The sequence below is a fragment of the Selaginella moellendorffii genome, unplaced genomic scaffold, assembly GCF_000143415.4.
Source record: "Selaginella moellendorffii unplaced genomic scaffold, v1.0 SELMOscaffold_70, whole genome shotgun sequence".
NCBI lineage: Eukaryota > Viridiplantae > Streptophyta > Lycopodiopsida > Selaginellales > Selaginellaceae > Selaginella > Selaginella moellendorffii.
The window spans coordinates 710,502-730,113 of record NW_003314331.1 but is presented as its reverse complement, the minus strand read 5'-3'; the positions used below and the strand labels follow the sequence as shown (position 1 = coordinate 730,113).

Sequence of the window (19,612 nt, the reverse complement as noted above, 5' to 3'; positions counted from 1 at the left end):
AAATTTCATTAGCTTCTCTTACACATTTCCAGTACCAATATAACCTATAATAAAATATTTATAAACTGTACCAATACTTTTTAAAGCATAAAGACGTGCATGATAGTCAACAAGTCTTAACATCTCCTTAAATGTATCTTTTAAATATTGTACAGTAAATGAAACATTTTCAGAAAGTGGATCACAATAGAAATTTTTTAAAGCATATGGAAACATATAAAGTCGAATATAAACTTCTTGAAAACCAACTGTAATAGTGTTTTCTATATAAAACCCTTCCTCAGGAGGTCTGATTGGTTCAGTACTTCTATCTTCTATTAAATGCCCAATTTGACGTATAATTCTTAATATATGTCTATTTCCAAAGTGGCCTAAACCTCCAACCCATCTAGTTTGAGGTGGTTGTGCATAATAAACAGCAATAAAAGAAAAGAACATAATTATTAGTAATACACTTTGGGAAGCCATTGAGATGATTGTAAGAGGTTTCTATTTATTTATTATTTTTTTGCAATATTGTAAGTAACATAGAGGCTTTTTACCTTAATGACACTTGTGTTAAATAAATTAAAATGTTTTCAAATTTACTATGCTTAACTACAGTGTCATCACTAATATTCTAAACCCAATTGGACTTTATAAAGAACCCATCAGGCAAGATACAGATAATTTGGCCACCAACCCATAGTTAGATGCATAAACATTTGCATGGCTCTCTGAGCTAGTCCCATATGCTATAAAATTATTTATCTATTGATTTATATATAGAGAAATGCTATATAGTTCAAAATATTTCAGGCTTTCCAACACTTTATCACAGCTTAATAACCAAGGTTTCTACATAGCAATTTACAAGACATGAACTTGACACACAAAAAAAATCATTAAGAGAGTAGAAATTGATTCATCAACATGATATAAGAAAATCATCAAGAGAGTAGAAATTCATTCATTATATCTCTAAAAATTGAAATGAAACATGATTTGCTCAAATTGATACTCCCTCCATAATTCCAAAGCAACAATGGTGATTCATTCACTGCCATCCAACATGTCATACACACCAATAGCTATTTGTAGTGTACCTTGTGGACTAAGGCAGAACTCTACATCACTATTGCCTTGGATCTAGGTTGGTGCTAATGAAATGGCTTTTGTTCTTAGGGAGGCTCAAATCTTAAGCCAAGTAAAGTAGGTTAAACTCACTATAATTAATTAATTTCTGCATTAGTATGTTCAAGGCCTAGATTTGTTTCTGCATCAGCATGTTTAAGGTTGTTATGAGTATGAATATGAGCTTATGTTAGTGCCAATAACTAGAGACAGCTAATGATATATGCCTCTTAATACATCATGAAGTCAAGGGATACTTGCTAAGGAGGAAGTTATGTTTGATAAATGAAATGAAATAACCTATTTGGTGTGAATTCAAACTTAGGGTAAAAAGTACATGGGAATAAATTGGATAAATCTAAAACAATTTCTTAGAGATTCTCACTCATTTCTAGTGATTAAACATAATTGTGGTGTACTAAAATCCCTAGAGAAGGAACCCTAAACTCCAAAGGGCTGTGTTCTTGTTCAAGGAATATCTTGATTTATACATTGAAAGTGTGGGAGCATGTTAGATGCTCACAAAGCTTTAGACAGGATGAGAGATCATAGTGTTATTGTGTGAACTCCTTTGATGATGAGATACTAAGAGAACTATGAAGGAGAACATTCTTTGGGGTTTAATGGCCTCCACTTCCCCCTTTTTTATTGCCACCTTTTAAGTCAGCTTGAGTCAATTATCAATTACTTAAATTTGTTCTAGTATCTAAAGTTATAAAATAAAATATATTTTTTATTCTACTATAATAGCATTATTCTGATTGTATAGCTTAATATGACTTAAAGTTTAACATTACTAATTTGGGTGTGATGCAAGGAGTGAGGAGTGGGTATGGAAAGCCATGTAAGAGAGGGAGGTGCTAGATATCCCATTCTTTATCATGGAAGAACAAGGACAAGGGTGTAAATTTTTTACTTTAGACTTCTTGGGATGTCACTCAATCTAATACTATTTAAACCCAAAAGAGGGAAGTGTTGGATATTCCATTCTTTATCACGGAAGAATATGGACTAAAGTGTAAATTTCTAACTTTGGATTTCTCAAGAGGTTACCTAGCTCAATATTATCCAAACCCAAGAACACTTGTAAGTATCCCAAATTTTTTAATCAATTGGAAAAAAGAATGTACTTTTGTTCATAGGCCTTTTCCTTTTATATTTAAACCTTTATAGATTATTTCTTAAGTTATTTTCTTTGGTTGTTTATATACGGCAATGACAAAGTTTATAAGGTTCGATAAAAGCTTTCAAGGCACCATCTAAGATATTTTGAACACTCAAACCAAGACATATCTCAGCAGCATCGATACCTTATCGTAGGTGATCTTCTCTTCATAGCTCTCATGAATGCTAGCCACTTTTCGAAAAGTGCTAAACCTTACAATAATTAGTTGATTCTAGATAGTTTGCAAGATACAACATGATAGATAAATGTCCAAACCCAAATACTCATTGATATAATAGCATCTATTTGTAGTCTAGAATAGAAGAGTGTTTCAACACAAAACTGCAATGTCTAGACAAAGAGCAGAAGGATCATCACACTCATTGACAATCAACTCACTTGTTGTAGCAAATAGAGTATAACAAATACATCCACACATGGATCAAAAGGAAGACCACATTGTCATCACTTAGGAGCTATATTGCTTTCCTCCAATGCAGAAAGAATGTGCTCTCATTACACCAACTCAATGCTCATGGATAAAATGAAATCAAGTAATAGCTTTACATTGTTGCCATATGTAAGAGCCTCAAAGCCAAGTCCCATGTTCAATGTCTCCGAGCTGCTAGACTACCTATAGAGCCCATGAGATCTATGAAGCATAAGACTAGATTGGCTATATTCCTTCAAGTGGACCTATGCATGATCAAGTTTACAGCCAATTGTTGGGACCAAGGACATCCAACCTCACTCTAACTCAACAAGTTTGTAATATGAAAAATTGGGAGATTGTCCTTGCATATGGCCAATAATGCTCTTGCCACATTTATCAAACATTGCAACTAGCTATACATGATCCAAGTGATCATCATTGGCTCCCTTAGGGTCCTCTTGAATGAGGCCATGTCATCAACTCTAGTGATTCTAATGATAGCTACAATCAACCCTAATAAAGAATAATGGGTCAAGATTTCTAATTAGGGTGATTAATATTGAGATTTATTAAGGAGCTAGAGTGTGCTCGTGACCGAGACAAAGTCAAGATCATGGATTTCTCTTTATTTTAGACTAAAGATGATTAATTAATAGGGGATTAGCAATAATCTTAGGGCTGTATATCCATTGTGAGGGGTCCTTATATCAGTTATGGGAGATAAAATACAAAATAAAGTTTGATAAAAAGTGAAGAGTAAATGGGTGGTGTAATGAAGAATAATAATGGCACTGCCGAAAAGGCCAGTGTTGAGGAGGAAAAACTTTCAGACAGCTATAATGACTATTAGCACTAGAGTATGAGGAGGCTCAAGTCCCTAGCTAGCTATAGTTTCTCCGTGCTTATTTATCTTGGTGTTTATGGAGTTCCAACATACCTTCTGCAAGTCAAAGGCCATTTTGTTCTGGTGTGGAAAATGTTGGATAGTGAGGAGAGAGTCTTTGGGATAAATATAAAACTTACTAAATATGGAATGGCGTTACATTGCAAATTAGGGAGAAAGAACAACACCATAGGGTTTAAAACGTTAAAACCAATATATAAGACATGATAGCAAAGATGTTTGGTAGATACAATAAGCTATTATATAACAATATTGAGGGATTAGATTCTATATCATGGGGGTTCTTGCTAAACCAGTGCAAGATAAACCAAAAGAGAACTAACAAACTTAGCCAAATATACTTAACTATATAGATTGCTTCTTTATGTTCACTTAGCCAAACACTTAATATGTTACTTCATTAATTTTAAGAAAGCCTTCAATATAGTTCTGAGATAAGGCTTATTAGATCAGCTAAAAGTATTTAGAACATCCACAGTGACAATCTAGGTTGCTTCGGCTTTATATAAAGTTATTTTTATTGACTTTACCGATCAAGAATTGCTCACCAACACCATTGGCATAGAACAGCCCACCTTCTCCAAATCTCTTTAGTTTATATATCAATGTGATTAAGGCTCTCTTTGTTGATCACCATCTATCAGAGATCCAAATGGCAGGACTGTACTTGTATCTACTTCTCTACATAGATGACTTACTACTACTTGCCTCCTGCTTCAGAGACAACTAGAGGTCCTTGCCATGTTTTGTGAAAACAGAAGCTTAGCTATAAATCTTACCAAAACATAGATTGTGACCTTCAGGAGGGGAGATAATGCTTAGAATATGTATCAAGGCAAGATAGTGGTAGAGGTTAAGGCATACAAATACCTTGGCTATATAGTACATCAATGAGATAACTGACCATATTAGTATCACATGCCCTCCAAAGTGATTTCCATACCATAGGGATCTACTGTTGGGATGCTAAGCATCAGTAATTCACGGCAAAGGTCACAATAGTCTTAACGTATAGTGGAGAGGTATGGGGACCTGGTCTGACCAAGGATCTTTGGAGGAAAGTTCAAAAGATTCATTGGACATCCTCATAGATTTCACAGGATTATATATATGGAATCTGGTATCCAATGCAGCTCCAAGTTGGGAAGAACACCATGCAATATGTTCTATGTCTACTCACACCTGGATGAAGGCAACCTCGTGAAGTTTGTTGTTTTGGACTCTATCAACCTTGGCAATCAACATCAACTTGGGTGGTGGCACAAACTTCAGGCCTAGACATGGTCACTAGAGATGGAGCTTAGTGATCTCCCTCTGGAAAATATAGTTTATATCTGAATGCTATGGATGGAAAAAGCATTTAAGACATGGCTGCAAGGGGCTCATCACTTGACAACCTTTACATGATATCTGCAAAAAGTGAATATTATATGGGATATAGGTGTTGAGCTCTATTGGCCTCTTGGACAGAAACACAAGAAGATCATTGCAGCATAAGGCTAGAGAGCATCAATTGTATTTAGTTCTCGCCCTCCAATCCCATTGGCCAAAATTAACATCAAGAGAATTTTTCTCATGACCATGCAAGGGATCCAATGCCAACATGATACAGGATATTTGGTGGAGATAAATTGATATATAGCTTTCATAAACTATGTGAAAACAATGGAAACCTAACATCCAGCCACTACAGCCTGGGGAGCTGTTTGTCTTGACATTCGTCAGGAACTAAGGATTGGAGCGATGCTTATGCTTGATAAATTGCTTTTGTCTAGGATGCAACGACTTTAAGCAGACCGATTTCTTCAGACCATTCTATGGCAAAAGGATACCGATAGATGTGCTTTGTTTTTTCCCACTTCTGCCTGTAGTACCTTTGATTGTTAGCATTGGCATGGAAATCTTCGCACTTTTCTTTCCAGGAATCATTTACACCTGCGAGTTTGAAAGAATGCGAACGGGCCGGTACTTTTCTTTTTCTCCAGAGAGAAAAAAACATTAAGGGGCTGGATGTAAGCAGCGAGGATCTTCCATTCCCGAGCCTTTCACAACCAATGATCTCGATTATGCGTGGAAACTCGATCACAATGGCTCAGGGACTGATAATTTAGTTTTGTTGGTTTGTGTTTAACTTCCTCGCTACAAGCTTTTCTAGTGCGTCCCAAGACCACAATAGGCTGACGACTATTTCTTGTCTTCTAGAGGCACGAGCGATACAGTATACTTTGACTACACCTTTCCACTTCTATTACTTTCTTAAAGCGCATAGCTTTTTTGATGGTTCGCTTCCTTTTTGAGTTCTTCAATCAATGCTTCATCTGCAGCTGCAAACTGGTTATACCCTGGAGGCATTTCTTCATCGGATTTGTATAGCCCGAAGCCTAGGCCTGCGTTGATGTGTCCATCCAGATGCTGGAAAGCGTCCCAAAGTTGAGATGCAAAAGGGTGGGTGGCTCAGGCACGATAAAGATTCCCAAGTTTGGATGTATTTTGCAGATCCGTTTGAGGTTTTCGTATTCAATCCGTTGGACGCAGAGACGAGGATGTTATTGCAGGAAGTCTGCTACCTGAACCTGAAAACGTACACAAATAAACATATAAAGAAACAGGTGATACAAACCTGAAGACGAATTCTCTTCATTGGTCCAGTGTAAGTCCTCTCTGCCCAGTGCTCATTTCGCAGGGGATTTCTTGAACATTGATAAGTATAGTGTCCCTTCGCTAGGCAGAGGTAGCATTGCTTTTGTTCATGAGCAAAAAGATCCACTCCAGGCTAGCAAAAGAAAACAAAAACTGGAAAATCCAGAATAAGTGAGCTTTCTTACCCCCTTGCAAAGATCAAACTCAATCTTGCTTACCTTGCTCGCATGCGTTCGCCAGCGTTCGCGATTGCAAAAATGTCCACCTCCTCGGCTTTTGCTTTGTGAACTTATTATGATGCCAGTGCCGTAAGCCTTCTTTTGGTGTCCATTGCTGCTGCCGCCACAAGCCTTCTTGTGGTGTTGTTGCTGCTGCTGCCGTAGGCCTTCATCCTCGAAACCTAACAGGTGGCTATACCAGATCGAAAAGAGTCCATAGAGCAGCTTCCACTGCTTCTTGTTCGGGACCTGGATCAAAGAGAGGTCTTACCTGGATCATAGAGAACCCTGAGGAAAAACTACGAGTTTTTTAATTGGTTATCGGATGCGATTGATTACCTACTAGAAAATGCCTAGTAAGATGACATCGCCATGTTCCAGAGGAAAGCAGGCTCTCACCATGACAGCCACTAATGTCAAAGAGACCCGTCTACCGACTTCTTAATTTTGAGTAGAGTAACTACAGCGCCTCAACCGTTGATTCTCGCGTGCACCAAGAGGCTCTACATGTTACCTTTTGGAGAAACAAGTGAAACTTGCTTCAAACGAGGTTCAGCACACACTATGGTCCACTTCATAAACTCCATGGTTGTATTTGTTTTTCTCTGAGAAATTATAGAATGAAGAAGCAGAACTTACCACCAAAAACGTAGCACTTAACACGGGCGCGGCTAGATGACTTACGATATTCCAGGAAATTGAATACTATTATTACTGCCTTGAAATGTCTGGAACCTAATCAGCACAGCGACGAACTTGGCTTGAGATGAAGAGCGATGGAGAAAAGCTCACAATTTGAAAAGTTTGAGGTTTTCTGGTCACCACAAAAACTTGACCCATCATCATCACGACTATTCACCAGGTTTTTGAGAAAGGCGCCATGGGAAACAACCGCGATGTTCTTCTCTTCACGAAACGTCAACCTGCTCAAAAGGCAACTGCTAGCACGAGCAAAAAACAGTCATAAGAGTTTGATTTACCATTGCAAGAAAGATGTCCGTCGTGCATCAAAGGACTCCCTTGATTCTCGGTTGGGTTTCCACAGCACGTCTTCATCATCCTCGATCTATGAAAAGTAAATCACAATTTCCAATACGAAAGATAAAAAAAATGGCCACCTGCGAAAAATCCACCTCGGGAAATTGAAACTTGCTTTCACTAATGGGCCTCCTCTTGGTGGCTCCAGAAGGAATCTGGCAAACACAAAAACACAAAAGATCTCAGTGATGCATGAACTGAACGTACCATGAGTTCCCTGCACAGGTCCAAGGCAACAAGAGGCGATGGACTGGAGATTCGTTCGCTGCCATGCCGCACCCCAAACAAACCTACAGCCGTTTGCAATGTCCTAAAAGCACAAGTTTGTATATGTTTGTGCGCTGGTCCTGTGCTTACCGCGTCAAAGGAGAAACCACAACTAGCTTAACTTCACGCATCAAGCCCGTGGCTACAATATGCTTCCGGAGTTGCTCCACCTAAGACCCGACTGTAAAATCCTGTTATATTTTCTATTTGTCTTACTTGCTTCCAGCCAGCGGGCTTGAGGACCGGATCGAAGACATGGCGCGGCGAATGGAAACCATTGTGTTCAGCCTCAGCATGCCGCACCTATATATAATCCTCGTCAAGAATTCAATCCAAGAGTCACTACGAGGTGGATCATCTTCAGAGCTTCCGAGGTCATCGTGTCTCCTTTTGCTTTGCAAAACAGAAAAACCTAAAACGAAAAGCAAGCATGTCGACAGTGGCGGTAACGGGTGCTGGCGGCTTCATTGGCTCCTGGATCGTCCGCATTCTCCTGGATCGAGGCTACCAGGTTCGAGCCGCCGTGCGCGATCCCCACGACGAGCTCAAGCTCGCGCATCTCAAGCAGCTTCCGGGCGCTCCGGATCGCCTCACCACTGTCAAGCTCGATCTCAGCAGCAGCAGCGCCATCGAGGCCAGCGTCCAGGGCTGCGACGGGGTCTTCCACGTTGCCTGCGCCATGGCGGCCAAGCTTACCCGCGATCCCCACGCTGAGATCGTCCAGCCCATCGTCGATGGCACCGTGAATCTGATGCGGGCTTGCTCCAGCGCGGGGGTGACGAGAGTGGTGCTCACTTCCACGATTGGGACCATGTACCTGGATCCCTCCCGCGGCGATAGCGCCCCGATCGACGAGCAGTGCTGGAGCAGCCTGGAGTTTATGGAAGAGACCGGCGAGTGGTACTGCCTGGGAAAGACGCTGGCGGAGAGTGCTGCTTGGCAGATCTCCAGGAAGAGTGAGCTGGACTTGGTGGTGATAAATCCATGCGTTACTCTCGGCCCGGTGTTGCAGCCATGGCAAAACGCGAGCAGCTCTCACATCCTTCGTTTGATCAACACGAAGTTTGAGCGATACTTGAACCGATCCCAGGCCTACGTCGATGTAAGGGACGTTGCTCTGGCTCATGTTGAGGCGTTCGAGAGGCAGGGAGCTCGCGGACGATACTTGTGTGCCGAGAGCTCGCTCCACAGGGCGGAGCTGATCGATGTGCTGCGGGAGGTTGTGCCGCCAGAGGTGGCGGCGCGGTTGCCGTCCAAGATGGTCACTGGCGGCGAGAGGGCGGCGCGTTTTGTCATCTCCACTGAGAAGATCCGCCGAGAGCTTGGGTTGAAGTTCCGGCCGCTCAAGGAGTGCTTGAAAGACTCTGTGGAGAGTTATAGAGACAAAGGCTTGCTAGTGTTCCCTCGAGCATCGCCAGCTCTGGCTTAAGAAGATTGAATACACTAGTTTATGTCATAGCATATATTCATAATTTTTATACTTCTGGAGATGTCAAGTTTCAGGACGACAGCCCTTGCAATCCACTTAAAAACTGCACCGGCGCACGTAAAACCAGTTCCAAATCCTGCTGTAGCTATAACATCCCCTGGCTTGACTCGACCACTTCGAACTTGCTCATACAACACAAGAGAAATGGATGCAACACTGGTGTTCCCATAGGACGCGAGGTTTGCCAACCCCTTAGGACCTTTAGTTTCTCAGTAACTTTGTCCAAAATTTGCTGGTTTGCCTCTGCTTTTTGATGAAGCTCCAATCAATCTCCTGAATTCCAAGATTGGCATCTTCAAGAGCGTCTTGGACAGCTGCAGGCACGGTTTCAACAGCACACTTCTTGTCCTTCCATGTCAAGGAATGAATAAGATGGCTTCTCCAACAGCTCTATGGGCCATTGCGCCCCTGCACCGTCTCGTCAGTAGCATTTTCTTTGGGTGAAAGATGTAAGTACTTGCAAGCAAGATCAATCGTGACAATGGATATGTCAAAGCAACGTACTTATCTCCGCTAGATACGTTGGCATCTGATAGCCAAGTAGATTGTCTTTGCTGGTGCTAGCCTGAAAATTATAATTGTAGCAAGCTTCAGTAGTGATGTCTTTGCTTTGCTCACCTTGAGTACCACAACTCCAGTCGCATCCCCAAACAAAATACACGTCTACCTATCTGTCCAGTCCACATATCTGGATAGAACATGGGCCCCAACTACGAGAACCGTCTTGAATCTCCCTCCTGGAGATGCACACATTCGTGTATGTGGAAACAGTGCCCAATTCTAATAAGAAAATCACCTCTCATAAGCATGGATGGCTCTATTAGACCGATCATAAAGCCGCTGCGTGCTGCTACAGTGTCAAGAGGCAACCGAGTTATGGCATCACAGTTGATTTGCCACCTATAGCCCCGAAAACATGGCCATTGTTATCAGAATATTTCGTTTTCTCTAGACAGAATACCATCGGAGTGCTCGTGGTGTGGACGTGCATAGCTTAACGAAGTCAATGTCTTTAGGGTCAACATTGGCCATGATCAACGCTTCCAAAGCCAAACTGACCAGGGATTCTTTGGCTGCGGAAAAGCATGAATCGCATGTTAGATTCCTGGCGCGAGAGAATGCCGGTTCTGCCTTGGATCCATTTTTCAGAGGTCTCCACGTCCAACGAGCAGCAAACTACAAACCATAACCCTAGATTTGAGGAAAGCTAAGGAACAAAAACACTGTCCGAGATGTCTGCGGTGATCGAGATCACCGCAGAGCTGTTCCATATATCTGGGATGAGTTCGATCTCCAGCAGTGAAGAACAATATGAATCTAGCTTTCAAGCTTACATCTCGCTCCTTCACCAGCAGCTTTATATCACCCCATGTTGGCTGTAATCTGGACAGCCACTCATTTCTCTACATCACTTTAGTGCCCACAAGATGCCATGCCAAGCTCCATCCAGGCAGGTTTTCAGCTCGTCCCAGAAGATTGACCAATTGACCATGGACACAGTGATCAACAAGGCGAAGAAAGCATATAGCCTTCTTTGACGTAGCAGTCGAGCAGAAGCTTTGCCAATTTCCTCATGCCATTGTAGCATTTGTTTTCTCAAAATTGAATTTTCACCCTTTCAAAAAGCTGGTGCAGCAAATTCATCCATAGATCACTTTTGGGTTAAGGTAGTGAATATAAACCCATTTTGTAACACAGATGAATTGGAAGGGTATAGTGGATGAGTTGCAAGTATTTTTTCCGAGCGAGAAGCACAAGATTAAATGAAACGTTAAAACTACTGTTGAGGACGTGGAACTCGCTCAACAAACGGTCGCAAAAGCCGGTGATGATAAATGGCTGTTCTTCAGGTGGTATGTGTATCCATTAGATGATCTGGCTGTTCCAAAGTTCCTGGAGGATCTAGACAAAAGGATAATCAATCGAAACGAACGAATACAACTTTTGGATCTGTCGAATCTCTATATCTGGCTCCCGCTTGAGGACAACAAGTCTAGCCTCGGCCGCGTAAGCTCAACGAGGGTGGACAGGAAGCAGCTGGAACGCATCGAGGAACTTGACCGCATGCAGGACATTCCGGGTCTTCCTTTCTCTCGTCTCTTTTCCGAGAACAAGGAAGCTTTTGTGAGACATTTGACAGCGGCCGGGGCATTGGAGCAGCGAGTAACCAACGAGATGGTGGGCAGCATGAAAAAGGACTCATACAAGCGACAGGTCCACTTTCTGGTCAGCTATGCCGAGGCAATTGCACGCGCACGGAATGTGCCCATACAAGTCAGTCGGGATTCTGCAAGCGCAGGGAGGCTGTCGCTTGACGGTTTCTTCCGTATAGGTACTTCCAGATCGAACGTCGTGGATCAGAAAACTGAGGAGCCAGGATATCTTTTGAAAGTGGAAGGGGCTCGAGGGCAGCTGGTGGTCACAGGCAATGCGTTGTATCTGGAGCGAACCAAGTACCACGGACTTGATGGAAAGAGCGAGGTGTGTGGTTTCGTTGGGACGGGACTCAGGGTGCAGTGTGTGTATCAAGCACACGAGTACGAGAATCTACCTCAGACAGTAGACGGACCTTTGCTTCCATTGGCGAACGGCAACTACTCTCCTGGCCAGCTTTTCACTATCGACATGGACTTGCCCTGCGTCCAATGGATAGGAGCAATGCTTGACAGGCAAATACTGGAAGAATCAGGATTCAAAGCTAGCGTTTCCAGGGATCCTTTTTCTCGCATAAAGCTCGAGCTGAAAGACAGCAGGGGTTACTCTATAGGCGAACACTTTTTGGAAATTCCGGTGCAAAGCCGAATGGATCAGAAGGTGACGGTTGTCATCCCAGGAATTGCACTATACACAGAGACTAATCTGGTTTTCAGAGTTTCGTGGGGAAGCCGGGTGTGGTGGCTCAAGGTTGGGCCAGACGTGCAACGTCGGGCGGAGGCGCTCTCGACCTTAGAGCCGGAATGGGCGTGGGAGAGATGGTTTCAAACGGAGAGGGATATGTTTTTCAGGGCTCAACTCGGAGACACAGGTGCTTGTCCTGTGACGGTGGAGGCTCAAGGCTTGCAAAACAGGCCAGCGATGCTTGTCAGGGATGCAGGGGTGCCGCTGGAAAAACTTCTGTCCTCCTCCTCCATGACTCCCCCACAAGTTTACGAGATGAGCAAGCAGCTTTATGAAGTGCTGCAATGCTGCGCTCAAAAGGGTGTCTACCACGGGGATGTTTCTCTACAGAACATCTGCTGCAAGGATGGCACCTACAGCTTGATAGACTGGGGCCTTGCATACGGCACGGCATTTTCAAAGTTCGTTGAAGCAGTTGACAGTGCATGGCCTTCTCTGGGTGTCAAGACTGCGATGACTGGGATTCCGAGCTGGGAGTTTTCTTCCCACTGGTACTTCATAGGTACGAGGGCAGATGATATCATCAGCGACTTGGAGAGCCTGCTGTATTGCTGCCTGAAAATTCTTAACGAGAACTCGCTGCCGTGGAGCAAGGCCGCGGAGAGTGGGAGCGATGACAAGGTTCTCGAACTTAGACGAAAGTGCTTACCGGTCTTGGTGGCAGAAAAGAGTGGTCACCTCTACGAGCCTTTGCTAGCACGCTTCAAACATCTGTTCCAAAGCATCAAAACATAAATATTGTCAAGTCAACTAGCACCTTATACCTATGATTGATCTCAATTTGGGGGTGTGAATAGTCTGATAGAGCCTCAGCAATGGCCGCATCATTGTTGGAGAGACCTGCTAAATTTCAATGTGTTAAACTAAAGGACTTGGAGAAGATGGATAAAAACGCTGTTGTCTGGTGCTGGAATCTCGGCAAACTCTTCGCGATGTCTCTTAATCAAATGAAAAACAAGGTTAAAGTATAAAGAGAGCATTCCCGCCAAAATATCTAGGGCCCCGCCAAAAGGAGTCCTTTAATTTTAAATTTGAAGTAAAAAGGTATATGAGCACAAAACAGGGATATCCGCAGGTAGATCTCGCGAATATGCCATCCTTGTATCAACACGACAACCATAGGTTTCATTGGTGGCCGTTGGATTTCATCATTCGCGCTGTCCGTGTGGGTTCTTGGATCTTGGGCGCCATCGCTGCTGCGAGAATCTCCTGAGCGCCTCGCTGGGAGCTGAACGCCGCTCGCTCGCTGGCGCGCTCTCGATTCATCGCCGCGGCCGGCGCAATGGCGCCCGACGACGACGCCGGCTCTCCCAAATTGGCTGCGGCGAGGCGATCCGAGGTAGGTTTTCCATTCTCACGGTGCTGCGATCGCGCGGATTGTGAAGAGGCTTTGTGTAATGCAGGTCGCTGCGCGATTCTTGTCCGAGCGAGCCTCTATAATTTCCAGGAGGGCTGATGAACACGAGCAGCTCCTCAATAAGGTGCGTGTTTGGCTTTTTTTTTTTACTTTAAAAGAAAATAGAAAGAAATAAAATTTTCGACACTTAAGCGTTTGCGTGTTTGATTCCTCTAGGTGACTTACTGTATTGGAGTGTTTTGCTTTGGCACTGTGTGCTACGTGATGGGATCAAGTGAGTGTTCCTATTCTTTGGGAGAAAAAGTTTAGTATATAACTCTTTGGCATGATTGGTGGATCAGGGCCGCACGAGATTCCCTACCTGTACTGCCTGTTCTTCCTTGGGATCGCTCCACTGAGATGGATTTACTACAGAACGAGGAAGTGGCACTACTATCTTCTGGTAGAGTAAATCTTCTTGGTGCTCGAGTAAATCATGTTTACAAAACTTCGTTCATGGATTTGCAGGACTTCTGCTACTACGCGAATGTTATCTTCATGGCTATGCTTCTCGTCTTTCCAAACAACGAGAAGCTCTTCATGGTCTGCTTTTCTTTCTCTGAAGTAAGTGGTCTTTCACTTCATGCTCGTTTTCAAAGAACGTTCATTGCATCGATCTTTTCAGGGGCCCCTAGCTTGGGCATTGATTGTATGGAGGTGTAGCCTGGTGTTCAGCTCTATTGACAAGATCATCAGCGTTCTAATTCATTTGCTTCCCGGCAAGTTTCACAGTGTTCTCCTTCTTTTTCCACAGAAACAAGCTAACTTGCGACTATACGAGCAGGCACCGTGTTCTTCATAATTCGCTGGTGGGATCCAATTACGTATCCTCACCATTCCTTGGACGCAACGGGGCCTTGGCCGGCTTGGCCACTCGTTCACGACAACCGCGCCTTGTGGACTTGGCTCTTCTTCGTCCCACTCATCGCGTACAGCGTCTGGCAAGCACTCTACCTCCTCATCGTCAACGTGCTGCGCAAGCAAAGGCTGCTCAGAGATCCAGAAGTCATGACATCTTTCAGGTACTTCACAAGCTTTTAATCTCTTTCAAGTTATATAGATGATCTTGACAGGGAGCTATCTCGAAAGGCCGCGAGAGCAAACAACATATGGTGGTGGCTCAGTGGATTGCTGGGAGAACGCAACCGGGTTGTCATGTACGCGGCGATCCAAGCGGCGTTCACGGTGGCAACCATGGCGCTCACGGTACCGATGTTCAAGTCGTACCGCTTGCACGTACTCTTCGAGCTCTTCAAGGCCGCGGTGGCCGTCTGGAACGGAGGGAAGTGGCTGTTTGACGTGATGCCCAGGCAGATGGAGAAGAAGAAAACGGGCAAAGTTTATAGCAAAGCCAAAACCGAGAGCTCGCCAGAGAACCCGAGCAAGAACGTCATATCCATCCAAGAGGAGAGCTCGGGCGGCACTGCTCCACGGGGCTTGCTCTCCACCAATTGCAACGGGAGCGTCTCGAGCGTCTCGAGCGAAGAGAAGAAGGCGATTTGCTCGCTGTGCCAGCAGCTAAGCTCGAGAAAGTTTGAGCTCCAAAAGGCTGTGGAGGAGGCGACCTCTTCAGTGCGTGACTTGGGGCTAGAGCCAGCGTTGTTCTCGAGGATCAAGCCGACTGATGCGATCTCGTGTGCCAGCTAAGTCGAAGAAGCGAGGCTCTCACACAATGTACAGTAAATCATCAGCCATTTGTAAGTGGTGCTTGCGTATATCTTGCAAAAACAAGAAAAAAAAATTAAGCTTTGCACATTGTTCTAAAGAATAGTACTAAAGAATAGTACTACGAAGAATTACCAAAATCTGTACACTGGATCGTATAGAAAAAAGAAAAAGTATAAAAGAACCTGGAGGTCATTCGCGAATAACTCCAGAGACCCAGGGAACTACGACCGGGGCGTTTTGATGAGTTTGCCTGTACTCTTCGTGGTAGTGGCCCTTGAAGTTTAGCTTTGGTTCATCAGCCTGTCAAGATAATCGTTTGAGCGATCGATTGAAAGGAAAAAAAAAACAAGAAAGAAAAGCTGATCGCTACCTGTTTGAGCCAGCATTCCTGGTGTTTGTGCTCGTAGATATCAGGCGAGTAGCAGCCGTTCTCGGCAGCGCAAAACACCCAAACGTTGCACTTCATCTCGCCCGGCTTTGCGGCTTTGGCCTGGTTGAAACACGCTTGACAGCAATCGGCGGCGCTCTCCGTATGATGAGTCAGTCCCCACCGGACAGCAACACCATCGTAATCCGTGTGTGCCTCGGCGTGACACTCGGGTGGAACAATCCTTCCAGGGATGATCCCGTCCTCTACAAAAAAAAAACCGAGGAGAAAACGTGAGATCTACAGCGCTTCGCTTTGCGGTTTTTGCTCTTACCAACTTCGGCTCCAGTGACTGTTGGAAGGATTTCGCCGGTGTCACTGTCGGACACTGGTAAACTCGGGGGTTCGGTGTGAGTGTGTAGCCAACCCAGCTCCACCAGCTTGGACACCTCTTCTAAAATTGAAAAGAAAATGAGAGAACACGAAGTTAGAAATTCGTGCCTACCTTGTGCCAACTCCTGATTCATGTCACTTGTAGCATTAGTCTCAGCAGGCTGCTTGGCCTCTCGCGCACGAGCCGCTTCGAGTCTCTTGCGCCGCCATTCACTTAGAGCTGCCAAATCCAGCTTGAGTTGTCTAGCATAGTTTCTTATTTTATTTTTGTCGAGCTTCACACCTTGACTGGCAGTTTGATTGTTTGTTGATTGTATATCTCGCAATCTTTGGACGATGTCCATGGCGGCTTTCCTTCTGATAGCGCCGGGACCGCTGCTCTCTTGATCCGACTCAAGCTGGATCTCTTTCACCTTTACAAAGATAAAGAGAGACCGGAATTAAAATCTGGGTAGCCAAGAAAGGAAGAAAGGAAAGCAATCGTTCGTTCTCATACGTTACCCTGTCAATAAGCTCGTGAGGCTCAACCTTTCGGCGAATCTCGTGCGCCTCTTGAATTCGAAGAGCCTCCTGCGCGGAGAAGCCCAGCACTGCCACGCAGACAAGCGATCGCGTAAGAAAGAGAGGAACAAAAGAAAAAAAGAGAATCGAAACTCTCGGTTCACGGATCAAGCATCGACAGGCACGAATCACGCGAGGAATTCGGGCAAAAATCGCGACCGGAATGCGAAATATCGTCCCAGACCCAGGATTATGCGGTCCAGGCGCCAGAATCGGGCGATCTCAGTGACAAGTCGAGAATGTCGGGGCTAGAGCAACGATCCGAGAGCTTACCGTGGCGCCTACGCCATGGAATCCCGGACGAAGACCTCGACGAGGAGCTGAGGAGCACATCCAGGACATAGAACGCGGCGGCCACATTGAAGATGCAAACGATCACCGTCGCCTTCTTGTACGAGCAGCAGCATCGAGAGATCGCCATCGCCATAGGCTAAGCTCTTCCCCAAAATCGATGATAAATAGCTGGTTTAGCATTCGATTAGCTGGCAGATCAAGGACAAGTAACGCATTGTCATGCTTTCATAGCATAGTGGTAGTGCGTTCGCTTCGTAAGCGAAAGGTCGTGAGTTCGATCCTCACTGAGAGCAAATAATTTCTGGCTTTAAGTAACCTTTTGTTAAGTTCGGTTTAATAATATTTTTCCCACCAACTAGTGTTTGAAACTTCCCAAAGGAGATCGATTTTACGCAACACGATTTGCTCCACCGTTTTCTCGTCCCTCCCCTTGATTTCCTCCGGGAACTCGCTGGAGATTTAAGAAGCTAGCAACAACGGCAGCGAGCTGGGATGGATCGATCGAGGTAGAGGGCGACACGGGGACGATGAAGAACAAGCAGCAGGAGCTCTTCCTCGAAGATCCAATGCACAGGCTCCTGGAGGTCGAAGTGAACGGAGAGCACACTTTCGTCCTGGCACAAGTGAGTAGACACCAGTTAGATAGAATCCATCAAACATCCTAGCGTGAACAAACGAGCGATAGAAAACTTTGACTTACTTTGATCTCTCTTTGCTCTAGGATCCTCTGGTCAATAGATGTGGACGCCTCGCCAAGATCATCCGAGGAACAACGATTCTCACAGCTTGTCGCGTCAATGCCTTGCGTGTTGCCTTTCACGATCTTCCAGGAGGCCCGCAGGCTTTCGAGCTCGCAGCTCGGTTTTGCTACTGGCACTCGAGCGGATCTCCACGCGGTGGAGGCTTCCACATCACGGCTGCCAACGTCTCTCTCCTCCGCTGCATCGCCGAGTACATGGAAATGACAGAGGAGTTTAGTCCCAGGAATCTGATCAAAGAAACCGAGAACTTCTTACAGAATTTGGTGTTCTGGAGCTGGAACGAGGTGCTGCTCATCCTCCGGAGCTGCGAGCCCGTGCTGCCTTACGCGGAGAAGACGCACATCGTCCACAGGTGCGTCGAGTCCCTGGCCTGGAAAGCCTCCACCATCAGCTCCACTTGCCAGAGTCCGACGAGCTCCACCTCTCCGGATTCATCTTCAAACCAGAGCAGCAGCGCCAACAACAAACGCCTCTCGAGAACTTGGTGGTTCGACGACGTCTGCTCGCTCTCCATGTATCTCATGGAGAGAATTGTCAAGGCGATGATCTCCAACAACATGGACAACCGGATCCTGGCCAGGTTCTTGGTTCACTACGTCCAGACCGCGCTCCCAACGCTCGGCTACCATTCCCACCACCAGAGGTCGACCGCTTCCACCACCAGGGACGAGCACATCCTCCAAAAGTACACGCAAAAGGTCCAGCGTGAGCTTCTGGAGACGGTCATCGCACTGCTGGGACACTTAGATCACGGCTCGGCTCCCTGCTCTTCTCTGTTTGGATTGCTACGAGTTACTTCGGCTCTCAACTCGGGACGTTCGTGCCGGAAGCAGCTGGAGAAGATGATCGGCCACCAGCTGGACAAAGCTTCCCTGGACGACATCGTCATTCCACTGCGGCCGACTGGAAGTGGCTCTCTCTACGACGTTGATCTCGTCCTGAGGCTGATTGACAGGTTCCTGAGCGATCAAGACATCTTCTCGGAGATGACTTTCCCAACTCCAATCAACGGTCCCATCATGGCTTCTCAGCCACCGTCAGGAACGTCCTTCCGTAGGGCCCTGACAAAGTTCGAGCACTCGCTGACAAAAGTTGCGGATCTGATTGATAAATACCTGGTGGAGATCGCAGCGGATCCACAGCTTAAGCCTTTCAAGTTCAAGTCAGTGGCCAAAGCACTGCCGGACTCGGCCAGGCTCATGCACGACGGGCTCTACCGAGCTTTGGATTTGTATCTGCAGGTAAGTGTTCTTCTTTCCTGTTGCAAACTCACGTTAGAAGAAGAGACTTTGCAACTAAAAGCTCGCTCATCCATGGAACGTTTGTTGCATGGATCAGGCACATCCAGCAGTCTCGGAGTCCGAAACCATGGAACTTTGCAAGGTGGTGAATTACCAGAAGCTGTCGTTCGAGGGATGCAAGCATGCTGCGCAAAACCCACGGTTCCCAGCACGACTGGCACTCCAGATTCTTCTTCTCCAGCAAGCCAAGCTCAGAGACACCATCGATCACTGCTTCTTCAAGGAAGGACTGAGAGTGAGTGACAGCTCGAGATACAAAGAAGCACCAGTACCTGCGGTGAATCATCCTTCCGCCGCTCCTAGCGCTGTCGATCAGCCATCGCCCGAGTTTGGACTGATCATCCGCCAAAACGAAGAGCTCAAGTCGGATATCAACAAGATGCAGGCCAAGGTGTCGGAGCTGGAGAAGCTTTGCAAGAGGATGAGGTCGGACATGTCTTCCAGGAGAACTAGGCGGCTTCTCTGTTGATCGCAAAGAATTTTTCTTCTTTTGTATTCCTTCGAAGTTCCTGCTCAAAAGAAACTCACGCCCTGCAAGAGAAATCTATCAGCAGGGGGAGATTATATAGCGATTTACCTCTCATTCGTGAAAATGCGGCCACTAGAGATCCAAGCCCATTGTCATCCAAGAAATTACTCAGAGAAAAAACTTGCGTACGGAATTGCTCTAGCAAAGGAGATCTTAGAGCTCTCTTACCTCGGCTAG

At 45.4% G+C, this 19,612-nt stretch overlaps 4 protein-coding genes and 1 non-coding gene across 7 annotated transcripts; 4 read left to right on the top strand and 1 right to left on the bottom strand.

The window, feature by feature from the left end:
• The first annotated feature begins 8,208 nt into the window (after nt 1–8,208).
• On the top strand, nt 8,209–9,207 carry LOC9640369 (cinnamoyl-CoA reductase 1). The gene has a single exon (XM_002985913.1). The coding sequence runs from the start codon at nt 8,209–8,211 to the stop codon at nt 9,205–9,207; it is 999 nt and encodes a 332-aa protein (XP_002985959.1).
• A 4,117-nt stretch (nt 9,208–13,324) lies between these two features.
• LOC9640368 (uncharacterized membrane protein YGR149W) lies at nt 13,325–15,221 on the top strand. Its single transcript, XM_024659716.1, has 8 exons — nt 13,325–13,504; nt 13,569–13,646; nt 13,739–13,796; nt 13,864–13,964; nt 14,030–14,125; nt 14,187–14,280; nt 14,346–14,583; nt 14,635–15,221. Exons 1-8 carry the CDS (start codon nt 13,448–13,450, stop codon nt 15,206–15,208), a joined length of 1,296 nt encoding a protein of 431 aa, XP_024515484.1. The 5' UTR covers nt 13,325–13,447; the 3' UTR covers nt 15,209–15,221.
• Nucleotides 15,222–15,245: 24 nt separating this feature from the next.
• Nucleotides 15,246–17,029, bottom strand: LOC9640762. Of its 3 annotated transcripts, XM_024659721.1 has the most exons (8): nt 16,824–17,029; nt 16,491–16,579; nt 16,273–16,402; nt 16,102–16,209; nt 15,931–16,050; nt 15,600–15,862; nt 15,412–15,529; nt 15,246–15,279 (listed from the first exon to the last, which is right to left on the bottom strand). In XM_024659721.1, exons 1-7 carry the CDS (start codon nt 16,975–16,977, stop codon nt 15,419–15,421), a joined length of 975 nt encoding a protein of 324 aa, XP_024515489.1. In that variant the 5' UTR covers nt 16,978–17,029; the 3' UTR covers nt 15,246–15,279; nt 15,412–15,418. The 3 variants fall into 3 exon arrangements, with proteins under 3 accessions (XP_024515489.1, XP_024515490.1, XP_024515488.1); XM_024659722.1 differs by lacking the exon at nt 15,246–15,279 and having other exon boundaries at nt 15,323–15,529; nt 15,931–16,047; XM_024659720.1 differs by lacking the exon at nt 15,246–15,279 and having other exon boundaries at nt 15,323–15,529; nt 16,824–17,028.
• Nucleotides 17,030–17,065: 36 nt separating this feature from the next.
• Nucleotides 17,066–17,137, top strand: TRNAT-CGU. Its single transcript has one exon. It is a non-coding gene; the product is annotated as a tRNA-Thr (tRNA).
• A 234-nt stretch (nt 17,138–17,371) lies between these two features.
• On the top strand, nt 17,372–19,433 carry LOC9640367 (root phototropism protein 3). The gene is made up of 3 exons (XM_024659762.1): nt 17,372–17,467; nt 17,566–18,865; nt 18,954–19,433. The coding sequence occupies exons 1-3, from the start codon at nt 17,372–17,374 to the stop codon at nt 19,373–19,375; spliced, it is 1,818 nt and encodes a 605-aa protein (XP_024515530.1). The 3' UTR covers nt 19,376–19,433.
• Nucleotides 19,434–19,612: the final 179 nt, after the last annotated feature.

What these genes read in the sequence shown, in the direction of transcription:
- LOC9640368 (XM_024659716.1), top strand. Translation starts at nt 13,448, where the DNA reads ATGGCGCCCGACGACGACGCCGGCTCTCCCAAATTGGCTGCGGCGAGG. An exon ending in AGTGGCACTACTATCTTCTG is followed by an intron (nt 13,965 to 14,029) that starts GTAGAGTAAATC and finishes ATGGATTTGCAG; the next exon opens with GACTTCTGCTACTACGCGAA. An exon ending in GAAGTCATGACATCTTTCAG is followed by an intron (nt 14,584 to 14,634) that starts GTACTTCACAAG and finishes TGATCTTGACAG; the next exon opens with GGAGCTATCTCGAAAGGCCG.
- LOC9640369 (XM_002985913.1), top strand. Translation starts at nt 8,209, where the DNA reads ATGTCGACAGTGGCGGTAACGGGTGCTGGCGGCTTCATTGGCTCCTGG.
- LOC9640762 (XM_024659721.1), bottom strand. Translation starts at nt 16,977, where the DNA reads ATGGCGATGGCGATCTCTCGATGCTGCTGCTCGTACAAGAAGGCGACG. An exon ending in GAATCAGGAGTTGGCACAAG is followed by an intron (nt 16,051 to 16,101) that starts GTAGGCACGAAT and finishes TTTCAATTTTAG; the next exon opens with AAGAGGTGTCCAAGCTGGTG. An exon ending in AGGAATGCTGGCTCAAACAG is followed by an intron (nt 15,530 to 15,599) that starts GTAGCGATCAGC and finishes TTATCTTGACAG; the next exon opens with GCTGATGAACCAAAGCTAAA.
- LOC9640367 (XM_024659762.1), top strand. Translation starts at nt 17,372, where the DNA reads ATGAAGAACAAGCAGCAGGAGCTCTTCCTCGAAGATCCAATGCACAGG. An exon ending in ACACTTTCGTCCTGGCACAA is followed by an intron (nt 17,468 to 17,565) that starts GTGAGTAGACAC and finishes TCTTTGCTCTAG; the next exon opens with GATCCTCTGGTCAATAGATG. An exon ending in GGTAAGTGTTCTTCTTTCCT is followed by an intron (nt 18,866 to 18,953) that starts GTTGCAAACTCA and finishes AGGCACATCCAG; the next exon opens with CAGTCTCGGAGTCCGAAACC.